General features: G+C 45.2%; 1 protein-coding gene across 1 annotated transcript in view; it reads right to left on the reverse strand.

Annotated features, from left to right (window-relative positions):
• DPF3 (double PHD fingers 3) overlaps positions 1 to 16357 on the reverse strand; it is a 294608-nt gene that overhangs the window by 68216 nt on the left and 210035 nt on the right. Inside the window, exon 7 of the mRNA XM_049897757.1 lies at positions 1629 to 1766. Coding sequence (XP_049753714.1) covers positions 1629 to 1766 — 138 coding nt within the window. The remainder of the gene's footprint in view (positions 1 to 1628; positions 1767 to 16357) is intronic.

Below are 16357 nucleotides of genomic sequence, written 5' to 3' on the forward strand. Positions count from 1 at the left end.
TGCCACAGAAAAGGGCCTGGTGATCTGCTTCTGTAAAGATCGCAGCCAAGAAAACCCTACGGAACAGCTCTACCGGTCGCCGCAAGTCAGAATCAACTTGACAGCAATGAATAACCAGTAATACACACTTTAGAGAGAGCAACAATCTCTACTAAATACTTTCCACATATCAACCCTAATCAAAGGAGAGTATTCGCGGCCTCCTTGTAGTGGGGACAACAGCTATGCCTTGGTCAGTTCTTGCTGCACTTTCTGCAGGCAGAGAAGGGAGAAGAGGGGAGACAGGGAAAGGCAAATGCCAGCTGCTCCAGGAAAGGTCAATCTACTTTCCTTCCTGGAAGGTGAGGGTGACTAGACCTATGAGACCTCTCCCGAGAGAGAAGACAGGGACTTCAGTGTTGTAGCTACGTTGAAGCTAAGGAGGGGAGGCAGGCAAAGCTCTGTCGACACCTCTTGCCCAGCTTTTGAGACTCTGTCCAAATGACAAGAGTAGGTAAAGAGCACAAGGGTCTACCACACTAAAGACTTGAACCCTGCAAGCGAGTAAAAATTAAAGAAGGCCATGTTATAAGAGTGCTGTGGGATGGGGGTTAGGGAAAGACACACACCAATCCAAAAAAAAAGGTCTCGGCCACAGATGTGTTAATTATTATAAATATTTGGTAAAGGCAGCTAACTGTCATGGGTTGACTGAGTAGATTGACTGAAATGCGTCAGCATCACACTCAAATCCTAGAGTCTGAATATTTTTAAAAAGGTCTAATCCCTTTAATTACATTGAATTGTTTGCTTTAAGAGCGCCTACTCCCAAATCTTGTAAACAAAACAAAAAACACATAGTGTGTCCACAAATATTCTTCACCATATGATCTTAGAATGGCCCATATCTTGAAGCAAGCCCTACAAGATTCCATTATCCCATCCCATTTTGGAGGTCTATATAGACTCAGAGACTATGTTATAGAGGAAAGTCAAGTAGCCAACACTAAGCCCCCTTTTGACTCTAGCTGATAACTGGAAGGTAAGGAAGGAAAGAGTAGAAATGCAAACACAAATCTTCAGGATCATTCCCGGTCTTCAGTGTCCAGCATCTCAAATGACAAGTCCACCCAGATCACATTTGCTGATCTAGTGCTCAAGCAAAGAGCAGGAAGGCTCAGGACAATATCTCTAAGGCAGAAGAGCCCTTTACCAAAATTGTGGCCCTGGTAACCAAGCCAGACAATAGGCCAAGCAAACATTTGGAACGTCTGTCTGAATTGACACATCCAGAGGCCAAGCCCAGCAGTGTGTAGCAGCTGTGAATGGGTCTTCTGGATCTGATGGAAAAAAAACAGTGGATCTGGAATTCGGCAATGGCCAGATAAGGACCCTTCTCCTCTGCCTTAACACTCACCTGCCTTCCTCTGGGAACAGAACTAAGTGTGTGACCCCGCTCTACTGAGTTACAGGGACAGCTGACTGACTGAGTTGGAAAAGTCAACTCACCGTTGGACATTAAGTCCAATCAACAGTTGCCACCAGAAGATGCCAGAGGTCAAAAAAAAAAAAAAAAAATGCTCCCCAGCCCTATCCACCCTCGCCCCCCACCCCCATCACTGTACCAGACTTAACAATTGGGAACTCACGTCTGTGGTTCTCGTTTCTGTGGTTAGGTGGGGACCGGGTCTCCTGATCTTGGGCTTCGTCCCCTTCCTCACTGGCCAGGTGAGTGTGAGCATAGTGGTAGCTGAGTCCTGGCCGGTTCTTGTAGCGCTTGCCGCAGACTAGAGAGGGAAAGAAGAAAGGGAAACCGCAAATGTCAGCAACCTCTGCAGCCACTGCTATCATTCTCCCAGGCAGTGACCCCATCCATCCACCCCAGGGCTGAGATTACTCTTCACAAGTATCTCCAACCCCAGCCCACATCCACAGAACCAATACCACTGTAACGACATGGGCCCAGGTAAAGAAAAAAACATAACAGCATAGAGTCTGAGAGCTGGGCAAGAGCTCCACCATTTCGTAGCTGTGAGACCCTGGGCAAGTCAGCCTCCCTGTGCCTCAGTTTCTCCAGAGATAAAAAAAAATGGTAATAATAATAGTACTTACCTCATAGGGTTGTTGTGACAAGTTAATCTATGCAAAGCTCTTAGAACAGCGCCAGGAACAAAGCTATTATAATTTTGAAGTCAAAGAGCACTGGGAGTCTACCCAACCCAACAAAACCCCATGGCAGATGAAGTAAATGAGGCCCAGCAAGGCTAAGGGATTTGCCTGGAACACACAGCTAGTCAGTGGCAGTGCCATGAAAAACCAGGTCTCCTAGGTTCCCATACATTGCTCCTTCCACCACTCTGTGGCTGACTCTGTATTACATAGAAATGTTTACGCAGATAATATTTTTGGTTATCACAAAGCCAAGGCATCCCTGGTGGATGTAACAATCCAGAAACATGTACCCTGATACCCAAAATCGCCAAAAACGGGTCCTCACAAGCACTACCCCTCAAATGGACAGCTTGAGATGGAGGCAACAAAACAACATAACTACGCCTTCTTAGAGCCAAGAAGAAGAAATGGAGACAGTTCAGTTGGTTGGCTGGTCAGTGCCTGGGAAGCAGAAGTCTGGCTAATTGGGTAAGCCCAGGCCACCACTCCCAAAATCAACCCACACACAGCCCAATATCTCAGCCCCTAGGAGGATGGTATTGCTGGTAGCAGAAGCCTTGAGGCTCTTCACAGTCAAAATTCCACGCCAATCCCCTAAACTCGTCTCCCCTTTCCCCAGTAGAGCAAACCCCACCTGCTGAAGCACCTGAGGTTACAAGCACTAAGAGACTGTCCCTTTTATTTGCGCTGATGTGATTGGGCTATGAAAGCTTCACGAGGTAGAAACAGACTTCTGCATCAGGGCTGGTTCAAATCCCAGTTGCAGGTGCCAGTGTTCACTGGCTAGGTGACTCTGATGGTATGAAGAAGAGCCATTGGCCAGTCATCTTACCCAACTCCCTTATTACTTCTAGTAGCATTTCTTATGAGGTTCTCTTGGGTTTTTTAGATATACAGTCATTGGTATAAGAGATAATGTCATCTCTTCTTTCCCATATTTATACCGACTAGATTATCTTCTTAATTTACTTTAAGAATTCCCAAAACAATATTTTAAAATGGCAAAAATAAACATTTCCTATTTCTATGAAGTTGGATTTAGTGTTTCACTATTTACTATAATGTATGTGATTAATTTTTAGTCTTTATCAGATTTGAGTAAATCTTCCTATGCCTGTTTTAGATTTTTTTATTATAGGAGAATCTTATCAACTGCCCTTTCAGCATCTGTCAATATATGACTCTCCTTTAGTTTGTTGATATGGTGAAGTATGTTACGTACCTACTATTTCCTATTATTGAGCCATCTGTGTATTCCTAGAATATGTTCCACTTGGTCAAAGTGTATGATGCATTTGATACACTACTGCATTCTATTTGCTCATAATGCATTTTACATGTATACTCACAGTTGAGATAGAGCTAGAATTTTTGGACGATTTTTATCAGGGTTTGGCTTTATGGTTATGCTGACTTCCAAAAATGAATCCAAGAGTTTTGCTGTGTCAAGATGAATAAGACCCTTAATTTCTCTATGCCTTTTTTCTTATCAGAAAATGAGGATAATATCACTTACCTTGAAGCATGGTTTAAAGGACTATAAATAATATTTGTAAAACACTTCATTCAGTGCCCAGCACATAATAAAATCAGAAAACCAAAACCATTGCCATCGAGTCAATTCAGATTCATGGCAGTCCCATGTGTTGTAGAGTAGTACTGCTCCACAGGGTTTCCTTGGCTATAATCTTTACAGAAGCAGATCGCCAGGCCTTTCTTCTGTGGCATTGCTGGGTGGGTTGAAACCGCTAACCTTTAGGTTAGTAGTCAAGTGCAAACCATTTGCACCGTGCGTAATAGGTGCTCAATAAATAGTAATGATGGGGGTGGGGCTTAGCTTGGTCTGCCACATCATAAGTGCTGGACCTTCCTGAAAGAGAGACTTTGACCCTTGCCTTATACTATGAAACCTGGCAATCAATTGGACTTCCTTAATAAGGTAAGATGAGTCTGAAATTCAAGTTGATGACCCAGCAACTATAAACTCAAGCCCTGAAATTGGCTACTTATATTTTCCCTGTCACTCTTTGTTGTAAATATTGCAGAAAAACAAAATGGTGCTATATATCACAATTCTGTTTGACTCAGGAAGTGAGACCTAAAGAGGTCCCTGAGGTGCACTCTGGGACTTCTTGTGGCTTTTTCTATTTAACCTTTTAAATTATCTGAGGTCAATAAACAGCAAATTATGGGGTCATTGGATATAAATCCATTTAGTCACCAAGCATTCTGTTGGTGAGGAATATTCAAAATAATGATAATAATATCAGTACCTAAGAGAGGAGGCTTCAGCTGCCTCAGCAGATCTCCCCCCATCATCTCTACAGCATTTCATTTGTGCTTTTTTGTTATGTCAAATGTCACTCTTCCTTAATCACATGGTCATTTGGTCTAACCACCTAACAAATTATTTTATTTCTACTAAATACTCTAGAGGGAATCTCTGGGTGGTACAAATGGTTAACACCCTCGGCTACTAATTGAAAGGCTTGAGTGCATGTAGGGGATCCTTGGAAGAAAGGCCTGGCAATCTATTTCCAAAAAATCAGCCATTGAAAACCCTATGAAGCACATTTCTACTCTGACACACATGGGGTTACCATAAGTTGGAAGTGACTCAGTGGCAACTGGTTTGTTAATACTCTAGAAGCCTGTATGGGAGAACTCCACTGATGCGGAATTCACTACCCATCAGATTATCCATTTCCTCTTTGGACTCCTTGAGTTATAGTTATGACCGCATGGGAGGATCTCTCTTAAGGATGTCTGTTTCGTCTTGATATCAACAACAACTCTAGCGTATATGTTGCCGTGTACACATTACACACTCAAGACATTTGCTGAATGGCTGATGAATGAACACAGAAACACTTTATGGGAAAACCAGGAGATGGGGAGGAGCAGAGGCCTAATGTGGGGGGAGGGGGCAGGGTGTGGGTAGGGCGCCATGCCCTGGGTGTACAGTGTGTGCGGGCAGTATGCCAATTAGTAGTTTCTATTGGCATCACAGTTTCTATCACCAGCTGTGAGAGATCATTCGGCAATTTAAGACTAATTGCCCTAGGCACTATTTTTCCATAGTTAGGCCCCTGTGGAGGAGGTAATCTTATAGAATATGATCCATTCATCCACATTAATCTAATATTAATAGTTCTTAAAATCTACAAAACCAAAGTAAAAAGCTTCCCCTATATGCTTCCCCAACACTCACAGAGAGTAATTTTTAAATCAAATCCTTTTGCTAGAACAGAGATTGCCAAAGAGTAGGCCCCAGACGCACACCATCAACATCATCTGGGAACTTGTTAGAGATGCAAATTCTTTAGCTCCATCCAGGCCTACTGACTCAGAAATCTCTGGGGAGCAAGGGGAGGCCAGCAGTCCGTGTTTTAACAAGCCTTCCAGGTGATTCCGATGCTCACTAAATTTTGAGAACTGCTATGCTAAGAGAAGGAGCCCTGGAGGTACAGTAGTTAAAAGCTTGATTGCGGACCTTCGGTTCAAATCCACCAGGCGCTCCTTGCAAACCCTACGAGGCAGTTCTACTCTGTGCTATAGGGTCACCATGAGTTAGAATCGACTCCACAGCAACAGGTTTATGGTATGCCAGGAGGAAGGAACCCTAGCGGTGCAGTAGTTAATGCATTTAGCGGGTAACCGAACAGTTGGCAGTTCGAAACTACCAATGGCTCCACGAAAGAAAGATGTGGCAGTCTGCTTCCATAAAGATTTACAGCCTTGGAACCCCTATGCGGTCGCTATGAGTCAGAATGAACTTGATGGCAGTGGGTTTGGTTTGGGTGTACTAGGAGAAGGAGCTCTGGTGGCGCAGTAACAAAGCGCTGGGCTGCTAACCAAAAGGTCAGGATTCCAACTCACCAGTTGCTCTGCCAGACAAAGATGTGGCAATCTGCTTCCATAAAGATTCTGCCTTGGAAACTATATAAGGCAGTTTCACTCTGTCCTATAGGGTTGTTATGAGTTGGAATCAACTCCACGGCAACGGGTTTGGTTTTTGGTTTGGTTTGTAGGGTTGCCATGAGTCAGAATCAACTCAACAGCCACGGATTTGGTTTTAGTTATGCTAGGAAAGTGAATATATTTAGGTTTCGCTCTACCCACCCTGTGTCCATCTGCCCTCCTGGATGGATGGAATGACAGGCAGGAGCAATGAGAGGCAGCCCTGAGGCCTGGGTTCGGTTATTAGAAAAAACAGAAGCAGACAGCACATGGAGCTCCTGGAAACCAGACTCCTTTACCATGATCCCTTTACGAAGACCTCTCTGGGTGGAGTTTCACTGTTTGCTTGTACTATGCTATTCCTTCATCATCAGGTCTTCAACTCAAGATAACATTTATGAAACACCGAATATGTGCCTAACCCTGGAGCACCAGAAAAGCCAAGATAAGTGAGCCCCAGCCCTCTGCCCCCGGGAGTTCACAGTCTAGCAGAGGAGATGTACATATAAACAAGCAAGGGGAAGGTGGGATACAGGCACCAGCGTGAGCATGAGCCAGGCAAAGAGGGGCACAAAGGAGGTGGCCAGCATGCTGGCTTGAGTGTGATGGGGATCTCTTCCCAAGGGAGAAACACTGGAGCTACACTTGTGAGATGAGCAGGGATTCGCCAAGCAAAGGAGGGAAGGGCATTCCAGGCATATTAAAGACCCATAGGAGTCTCTGGGTGGTGCAGTTAATGCTTCCAGCTACCAAATGAAAGACTGGAAGTTTGAGTCCACCCAAAGGTGTCTGGGAAGAAAGGCCTGGTGATCTACTTCTGAAAAACCAGTCATTGAAAACCGCATGGAGTATGGTTCTACTCTGACACACAGGATTGCCATGAGTCCAAGCTGACTCAACAACAACTGGCCAAAAAAAGACCCAAAAAGCACATTTAGCCTGGCATATCTGAGGAACAGGGGACATTCGATAAAGCCAATGTGAAGGAGTGTTAGGGCAGGAAGACAGGGGGATGAACAAGAGAGAAAGCAGGGCAGGACTTTATCCTGGCAATGGGAAGCCAAGGAGGGATTTTACTCAGAACCCAAAAAAACCCAGTGCCGTTGAGTCAATTCTGACTCATAGTGACCCTATAGGACAGAGTAGAACTGCATCATAGAGTTTCCAAGGAGCGCCTGGCAGATTTGAACTGCCAACCCTTTGGTTAGCAGCCGTAGCGCTTAACCACTACGCCACCAGGGTTTCCATTTTATCCAGAGGGCCAACTTAACTGGATTTACATTTTAGAAATACCACTTAAGATGGTGGTGCAAAAGATGGATTTGAAGGTGGTTAGATGCTATTTTAATTTTCTGCATGTGAAACAATGAGGACTTAAGGATGGAGAGGAAGAACGGGGTGGGACAGGGACTAAACAGAGAAACTCTGGTGGGGAGGGACAGGGTGTAAGCAGCAAGGAGGAGCCTAGAAAGACTAACATGGGCTCCCTGGCATTGCACGATATAGCCCCTGCCTACCTCTTCAGTCCCATCGGACACCATGTTCTGCCTCATTCTCAGCCCTCCGGCCCGTTGGTCTTTTTTTTTTTGAAACTAATTTATTTACACTGGGAAAGTGTGTGAGAGTAAATGGAAAAAAGAATTGTCATTTGGGATACTTGTTTAACCTACAACACCATTTGCTGTCGAGTTGACTCCAACCCATGACTACCTCAATTTATGGCGACCCCATGTGTGTCAGAGTAGAACTCTGCTGAACAGAGTTTTGTTTTGTTATGTTTTGAATTTTTATTGTGCTTTAAGTGAAAGTTTACAAATCAAGTGGACTCTCATATAAAAAATTTATAAACACCTTGCTGTATACTCCTAATTGCTCTCCCCCTAATGAGACAGCACACTCCTTCCCTCCTCTATTTCTTTTCGTGTCCATTCAGCCAGCTTCTGACACTCTCTACCCTCTCATCCCCCTTCAGACAGGAGATGCCAAAATAGTCTTATATGTCTACTTGATCCAAGAAGCTCATTCTTCACCAGTATCATTGTCTAGTCCAATCCCTGTCTGAAGAGTCTTGGGCTAACAGAGGGTCTGGGGACCATGACCTCGGAGGTCCTTCTAGTCTCAGTCAGACCATTAGGTCTGGTCTTTTTACGAGAATTTGGGGTCTGCATCCCACTGCTCTCCTGCTCCCTCGGGGGTTCTCTGTTGTGCTCCCTGTCAGGGCAGTCATCAGTCATAGCCGGGTACCATCTAATTCTTCTGGTCTCAGGCTGATGTAGTCTCTGGTTTATGTGGCCCTTTCTGTCTCTTGGGCTCATAATTACTTTGTGTCCTTGGTGTTCTTCATTCTGCTTTGCTCCAGGTGGGTTGAGACCAATTGATGCATCTTAGATGGCTGCTTGCTAGTGTTTAAGACCCCAGACACCACTCTCCAAAGTGGGATGCAGAATGTTTTCTTAATAGATTTTATTATGCCAATTGACTTAGATGTCTTTTGAAACCATGGTCCCCAAACCCCCGCCCCTGCTATGCTGGCCTTCAAAGTGTTCAATTTATTCAAGAAACTTCTTTGCTTTTGGTTTAGTACAGTTGTGCTGACCTCTCCTGTATTGTGTGTTGTCTTTCCCGTCACCTAAAATAGTTCTTATCTACTATTTAACAAGTGAAAACCTCTCTCCCTCCTTCCCTCCCTCCTCCCTCTCGTAACCATCAAAGAATATTCTCTCCTCTGATTAAACAATTTCTCAAGTTCTTATAATAGTGGTCTTACACAATATATACAATATTTGTCCTTTTACAGCTGACTAATTTCACTCAGCATAATGCCTTCCAGATTCCTCCACGTTATGAAATGTTTCACAAATTCATCATTGTTCTTTAATGATGCGTAATATTCCATTGAGTGAATATACCATAATTTATTTATCCATTCATCCATTGATGGGCACCTTGGTTGCTTCCAACTTTTTGCCATTGTAAACAGTCACTGGCCTTCCTTTAATTTCTTAAACATTTTTCCTTCCACCAGAGTCTTCGCATAAGTTCTTTCCTCTGCCTGGAATTCTACCCCCCCCACCCCATCCTCCTCAACTTGCCCGATTAACACTCAATCATCCTTCAGATCTGAGTTCAAACAAATGTCCTCCGTCAAAGAAGTCTCTAATCAAAATACCAGCTGCCATCGAGTCAACTCCAACTTCTGTCGTCCCAGGCATGTCAGAGTGGAACTGTGCTCTATGGAGTTTTCAATGGTTGATTGTTTTTGGAAGTAGATCACCAGACCTTTCTTTCCAAGGCACCTCTGGGTGGACTTGAACCACTAATCTTTTAGTTAGCAGCCAAGCACCTTAACCATCTGCACTAATCAAAACTAGATCTCTCAATTTATGACCTTCCCAGGACTTATCATGGATCAATATGTGTCTCTCCCACTGGCAGCAAGTGCGCAGGCCCTGTGGGTTTGTACACTGTTGCATCCCCAGTGACCAGCATGGGGCCTCACTTGTGGTGGACCATCTATATCAGCTAAAGGAAGGAATGAAGACGTTCAGGATTCTAACATGGGCAACTGGGTAGAAGTATGTAGGAGGAAAACCAGATTTAAGGAAGGTAGAGGATGAGTTCAGTCCTGGATTGGCTTTATATACCTGGAGCCAGGGAAAGAGATATGGATTTTGGAGTTGGAACAGTGACAGTGGAAGCCATAGGTATGGAGACAAGTGGCAAGAAAGATTGTGAAGACAGAGAAGAGAAGCATGGACATAGGACAGAACTCAGAAAACACCAGTGTGTTAAGGGACTGATGGAAAAAGAAAAACTGATTCCCCCCCGCCCCCCCGAGAAAGACCTGGTCAGGGATGAACCACTAAAGCCAAAGGAGTAGGGTTTCAAGATGGCAGAAATGATGATAATGGCAGTAATGATGACAAGGCCAGTCATAGCTACTGCTAACAGCTATTGAGTGTTTACACGTGCATGACCTGTTCTAAGTGCTTCAGGTAAATTTATTAATAGCAATCTCACCGGGTTTTATGGACTAGGAGACTCAGGCACAGACTCAGAGCCTGAATGATGTCAGATGCCTAAGAAAGGTCTAGAAGGGTGGAGACCGAGAAGAGACCACCGGATTTGGCAATTAGGAGGTAACCCTAAGAAGAGAATCAGTGATATCAAGGAGGACAAGACTAAGCTGCAGAGGGTTGAGATGCTCCTGGCAGTGAGGATGTGGTGACGGGGAAGACAGACAATTCCTTCCAGCCTGGCTATGCAGGGAGGGAAGAGTGAGGCTGGTGGGCTGAGGAACTGTGGAGTCAGGGGAGGCTGGTGTGGGGCTTGTTGGTTAATAGGGGAGATACTTCAGTGGGTTCATAGGCTGAAGGGAAAGAGGCAGGAGAGAGGAGTTTGAAAGGCATGATTGAAATTAATGGAGCAAGATGCCTGACCCCAAAATGAAGCTTCTGACCCCAAGTCCCAGTCCTTCGAATGACTTCATCATAGGAACAAAAGATATGGCTGAGACTCTCAAGATTTATTTTGCTTGAATTGCATTAGGATCTGATTGCTACGTTTAGATGGAAAGAAATACCTTGGAAATTCTGCTCTGTCTTGCTTGGAAGAGAAGGAAAATCCAGCATCTTCTGTATTTAATCATATCTTCCTGCCACTCCAAACACTTATGAAATGTATGGGGCTGGTTTCATGGCTGTGTGACCTGTGCAGTCACACAGAGCCCTGTGTTCTGAAGGACCCATGCTTGGTTAATGCTCTGGTGTCACTGTCTTGAAATTCTTAATAATTTTGTAAACAAGGGGCCCACATTTTCATTTTGCAAATTATGTAGCTGACTTATTGGGGCTAAGGTGGAGATCTTAGACTAGGTTACTCCAAACAGCTGGCGTAATAGTGTGAGAGCTGCCATGGTGAACCCAGGACCAACCAGCCCTGAATCAGCAGTAAAATTTCCCTCTGTGATAGCCTTGGAAGTCTGGCCAGGGCAGTAAGCTATTCAGTAGTCATGATCCCAGCGCCATCAACTACTCTGGTCCTGCCTGGTCCTCAGTATGTACAGTGGGTGAGTAGGCTGGGTCTTAACTGCCTTGGTTCAAATCCCGGCTCTGCTGCTGACTTGCTAAACCTTTGCATGAGATGCTCAACCTCTCAGTGCCTCGGCTTCCTCTCTGGAGAAGAGGGATGATAATGATAGCAGTACGCATGTGAAAACTGGACAACAAAAAAGGAAAACAGAAGTAGAATCGATGCATTTGAGCTGTGGTGCTGGGGAAGAATATTGAATATACCTTGGACTGCCAGAAGAATGAATAAATCAGCCTTAGAAGAAATACGAGAATGCTCCTTAGAAGCGAAGATAGCAAGACTTCAGCTCACTTATTTGGACAAATCATCAGGAAAGACCAATTGCTAGAATAGGACAGCATGTTTGGTAAAGCAGAGGATCAGAGAGAATGAGGGAAGCCCTCCATGAGATGGATTGACACAACAGCCAAAACAATAGATTCAAACATACCAATGATCGTGAAGATGGCACAGGACCAGGCAACGTTTCGTTCTGTTATACATAAGGTCACCATGAGCCAGAGCCTGGCAACTAACGACAGCACACCCACCTCACAGTTGTGAGGGTTACCTGAGAGGACGCATTTGAAACAGTGCCCTGCACATAATAAGTCTCGGTAACTGTCAGCTATTATTACCCTCGCTGCAATCAAGTGGGCAGCAAAAACTACACCCCAAAAAGGGAAAATCGAGTTCTTTTTCTTCTGAATTCTCGGGTGGTGGAGTAGCAAGGAAAAGGGGGTGGGGGAAGAAACATTCTTAAAATAAAGTCTTAGAACCATCTGCTAGCCTTTTGTCATGTCAGTAATCTCACTCTGGAATTATCTTTGGTACGGCATCAGACAGAGCCCCAAGATGCTAAAGCATTCAGAGAGGGCTGTGCCCCCATCTCTCCCTCCAAGCTCCTTCCCCCAGGCACACGCCTTTGAAGCCATCGCTCCTGGGACCAGCCAGCCCTGCCTGTGCGCAGCCTCGGCTCCTCTTTGCACCTTGGCAAGCGTGCACCTGGGCTTTGTGTTCCTGGCACGGTGCACTTGGAGAGGACCAGCTGTGACAGTGAGGAAGGTCCAGCTTGCTTCCTCTCTCTCCTTCCCCCAGGGGCAGATCCATCTGCCCAGCTGCAGAAATAGTTTTGCCCCCTTCCCAACCCAGAGCTGGATTCTCTATGCAGGACCTCTTGTGTGAAGTTCTACGTCCTTCAGCGTCATCCCAGAATATCTACAGCATTCCCCCACCTCCGCCCTACCTACTCACTCCTTCTTGTCCTGAGGCAGAGGAGGAGGGGTGAGGGAAAGAATGGGGGCAGTTTGTGTGAACAAAGCAGGCTGCAGCAGACAGCAGAATCCTTCCTGCCGGGGAGAAGAGGCTGCCTTCCCCACTGATAACTTAATGACTCTGGCACATTTTCATCAGCCCAACTTGGAGCACGCAGTGGGTATCTGAGCCAGTGGTTTCCGAGAGACTGAAAGCAATTATGGGATGAGCGTCCAAGAGACAAAGCCTGGGCCTTGGGAGTCACCAGGCCGCATCTCATTCCCAGCTCTGCCCCGGGCACTCACATACAACCCTGAGGAGGCTACTCCCTCTCCCTGCAACTCGACTTCCTCATCTGTCAGACAGACCCAGCAGTGCCTGTCATCGGCTGATGACTTCAAGACATCATACCTACAGACAGTCAGGCAGGCAAACATTCCTACCTTTAATCTCACTACCACTCTTGAGGTAATTATTATTATCTCCGTTTTACAGGTGAGGAAAATGAGTCTTAGGAGGTTTACACAACTCCCTAAATGGCAGAGGCAGGACTTGAACCCAGGTCTCTCTGACTTTGAAGAAGACGCCTGAAAGGTGTCATGGTTGTTGTCCACCTTTCCTAAGGCCTGGGGGCTAACCTCTATGGCCTACTTCACTTGACCTTGCTTCTGGTTAAGTTTGACCAGTAGGAGGCACTGGCAGGAGAGGGGAGGGTGAGAAGAAAGAGAAGGGCAGTATTTGCACCCCATCCTTCTTGCTTTAGGTCTGTGGGTTGCGCAAATGGTTCGCACTAAACTGCTAACCTAAAGGTTGGTGGTTCAAATCCACCCAGCAGTGCCACAGAAGAAAGCCCTGCCAATCTGCTTCCATAAAGAAAGCCCTGCCAATCTGCTTCCATAAAGATTATAGTCAAGAAAACCGTATGGGGCAGTTCTACTCTGTCACAAGGGTTGCATGAGTTGGAGTCAACTCCACAACAACAGGTTTGGTTTTTGTTTTGTTTGTCTGTTTTCTTCCTGCTTGGGCACTGTGCTGGTGCAGGGCTATGCCCTCTGAGGCTGCAGCTTGAGCTGGGCAGCCCCAAGTCCTCCGTGGCTCCAGCCTTCCCTGGCTCTGGGGACCATGTTCTCCCCTTGTCCTGGGACACAAGATGGGGGAGGGCTTCCTGCTCTCCTGTGTGGGTACCTTTCTCCCATCCACACCTCTGTAATCATTCCTTCATCAAATCCTCTTTCATTCAGCCATTCTGAGTGGAATCCTAAGGACTCCTGGACCCAGAAAGATGCAAAAGGAGGCCATTTTGATGGGATAATCACTCCCTTCCGGACTGGTTTGAATTTAAGTTTGGGGCTCTGCACACCTTCCCATCAGCCCCCCGTCTATTCTCTGCAGAACCGTCTAAGGGATGGAGGACTGCCTACAACCACCATTCTCACCCTCAAGTGTGGAGAAACCCAAAGTAAGAAAAACCCCGGCAGTGATTCTCAGATACCAACTCAGGTTGTGACAAAACCCATGAGTTACTCAAAAAGCCACCTGCTCAGACTAGGGTACTCAGGGTGGGGTTGCTAACCCCTACAACAATCTTAAATGCCCAAGTTTTCTCAAGAGCCCACCATGGTTCCACAGAGCCCAAAGTGATAAAAGCCAGGCCCCAAGTCCTCCTCTATTTAAGGGTCAAGAAGCCCCTTTTGGATAAGTCCAGAGCTTCCCACACCTAAAGCTTCCCTTCTCCTTCCTCTCACAGCCAGGAGGCCAGCAGAGTGGGTAGCCCTCTTGAGACCCTGGAAAAATCCCATGACTTTCTAGGCCCTGGTCTCCCCATTTGTAAAATATAGGGGTTGGATCAGGTGATCTCCATTCTAGCACTTCTCTACTCCCTTTTCTCTGGGTCTTCAGAGATGTACGTGCCTCCTAAAACTATTATTCAATCAACTGCAATAGGAAAAAAAAAAAGCGAAGGCTCCCAATCATAGGATCCGCAGGGAGTTGGCTGTACCCCTCTCCCCACCACACCAAGCCAGGTCTACAGCGGCCTTCCTGTGACTTCACTGCATCTTCCAGGCCACCCTTGATGCTGATTTTAAGCTGAATTCTTCTGGATAGAAATACTGGGGGCTGGGGTAAGGAGGTGGAGCATCCTGATTTTTCAGGACCACACTCCCCGGGGTCCTGGCCCTGACCTTTGTATTAGGAAGGAGCCCACAGCCAGGCTCTATCCAACTCTAGTGACCCATGAGTGCTGTGTCTTCACCCAAGGAGTGTGTTCTTCTCATTTCAGAAATTTGCCACATGTGAATGTGACCCCCAGTTTAAAAAACAAGAAGAAGACAGATGAACACCAAGCCTTTCATTTCAAAATACTATATAACGTGATTTTGGATCGCCAGCAGAGGAAAAGAACATTTCAAGATCTATCCTGAAATACAATGCTGACAGTGATAGAATATCCAAACATCTACAAGGAAGACCGGTTAATACGAACTATTATTCAAATTTACGCACCAATCACTAATGCCAAAGATGAAGAAACTTCAGATTTTACCAAATTTTGCAGTCTGAAATTAATCAAACATGCAATCAAGATGCATTGGTAATTACTGGTGATTGGAATGCAAAAGTTGGAAACTAAGAAGAAGGATCAGTAGTTGGAAAATATGGCCTTGGTGATAGAAAAAATGACAGAGAACGCATGACAGAATTTCGCAAGACCGATGACATCTTCATTGCAAATACCTTTTTCAACAACTAAATGGTGACTATACATGTGCACCTCGCTGGATGGAACACACAGGAATCAAATTGACTACATCTGTGGAAAGATATGACTGAGAAGCTCAATATCATCAGTCAGAGCAAGACCGGGGACAGACTGTGTAACAGACCATCAATTACTCATACACAAGTTCAAGGTGAATTGTATTCATGCTGAGTCTGCACATAGACCAAGAGGCAGTTGTACGAACAAAGCAAGGAGATACCTCATGGTTTGAAATCAAGAAAGGTGTATGTCAGTGTTGTATCCTTTCACCATATTTATTCAATCTGTATGCTGAGCAAATAATCCGAGAAGCTGGACCATATGGAGAAGAATGTGGCATCAGAGCTGGAGGAAGACTCATTAACAACCCTCGATATGCAGATGACGGCACCTAACAGCAACAGCAGAGTAATACAGAAACCTCCAAAACCAAAGCATAAAATGTGTCATTGAGACCAGTTCCTGCCCTGAGGAGCAGGATGACGGAAAGCTGGTGAACTCTGGGGTCAGCTTGCCTGGGCCAGCTAATTCACTGTGTCACCTTGAACAAGTTATATGACCTCTCCAAGATTCCGTTTCCTTGTCTGTAAAATGGGATAATAATAGGTCATACTTCATCTAGGTGCTGTGAGTTTTCATCCTTATAAAGTGCTTAGCACTGTGCTTGGCACCTAGTAAATGTTCAACAAATGTTAGGCATTTTGATAATTAATTTTGACAAGTAATCAGATTGCTTCCCTGAGCCCTGTCAACTCCAACAGCAGGGGACCCAAGTTAAGAGTTAAATAGTACAATTTTCTTGCCTTGGTATAAAGAAAATAAATATTTCGTGAGCACATCTATGAACCAGGTAGCAAGCTAATTGTTTTTCCATGCTGTCTCATTTCATCTCTTGGATATTATTATCCTCACTTAATAGAAAAAGAAACTGAGGCTCTGAGAGGCTTTGCGATTTGCCCAGGGTCACAGCTAGGAAGGGACTTAGCAAAAACTCTGGGCTTCTGACTCCAGGTCTATCTTCTTTTGACCACTGTCCCTTTAGGGACAGCATCTTTGATTCCTTATTCAAGTGAGTTTTATGTTAGCATTTATTTAATTAAGGTAAAGAGCAAAGTATAATTGTTTAATTCTACAATAAAAGTTTAAACAACAAACACACTT

The sequence above is a fragment of the Elephas maximus genome, chromosome 10 (genome assembly GCF_024166365.1).
Source record: "Elephas maximus indicus isolate mEleMax1 chromosome 10, mEleMax1 primary haplotype, whole genome shotgun sequence".
Lineage (NCBI taxonomy): Eukaryota > Metazoa > Chordata > Mammalia > Proboscidea > Elephantidae > Elephas > Elephas maximus.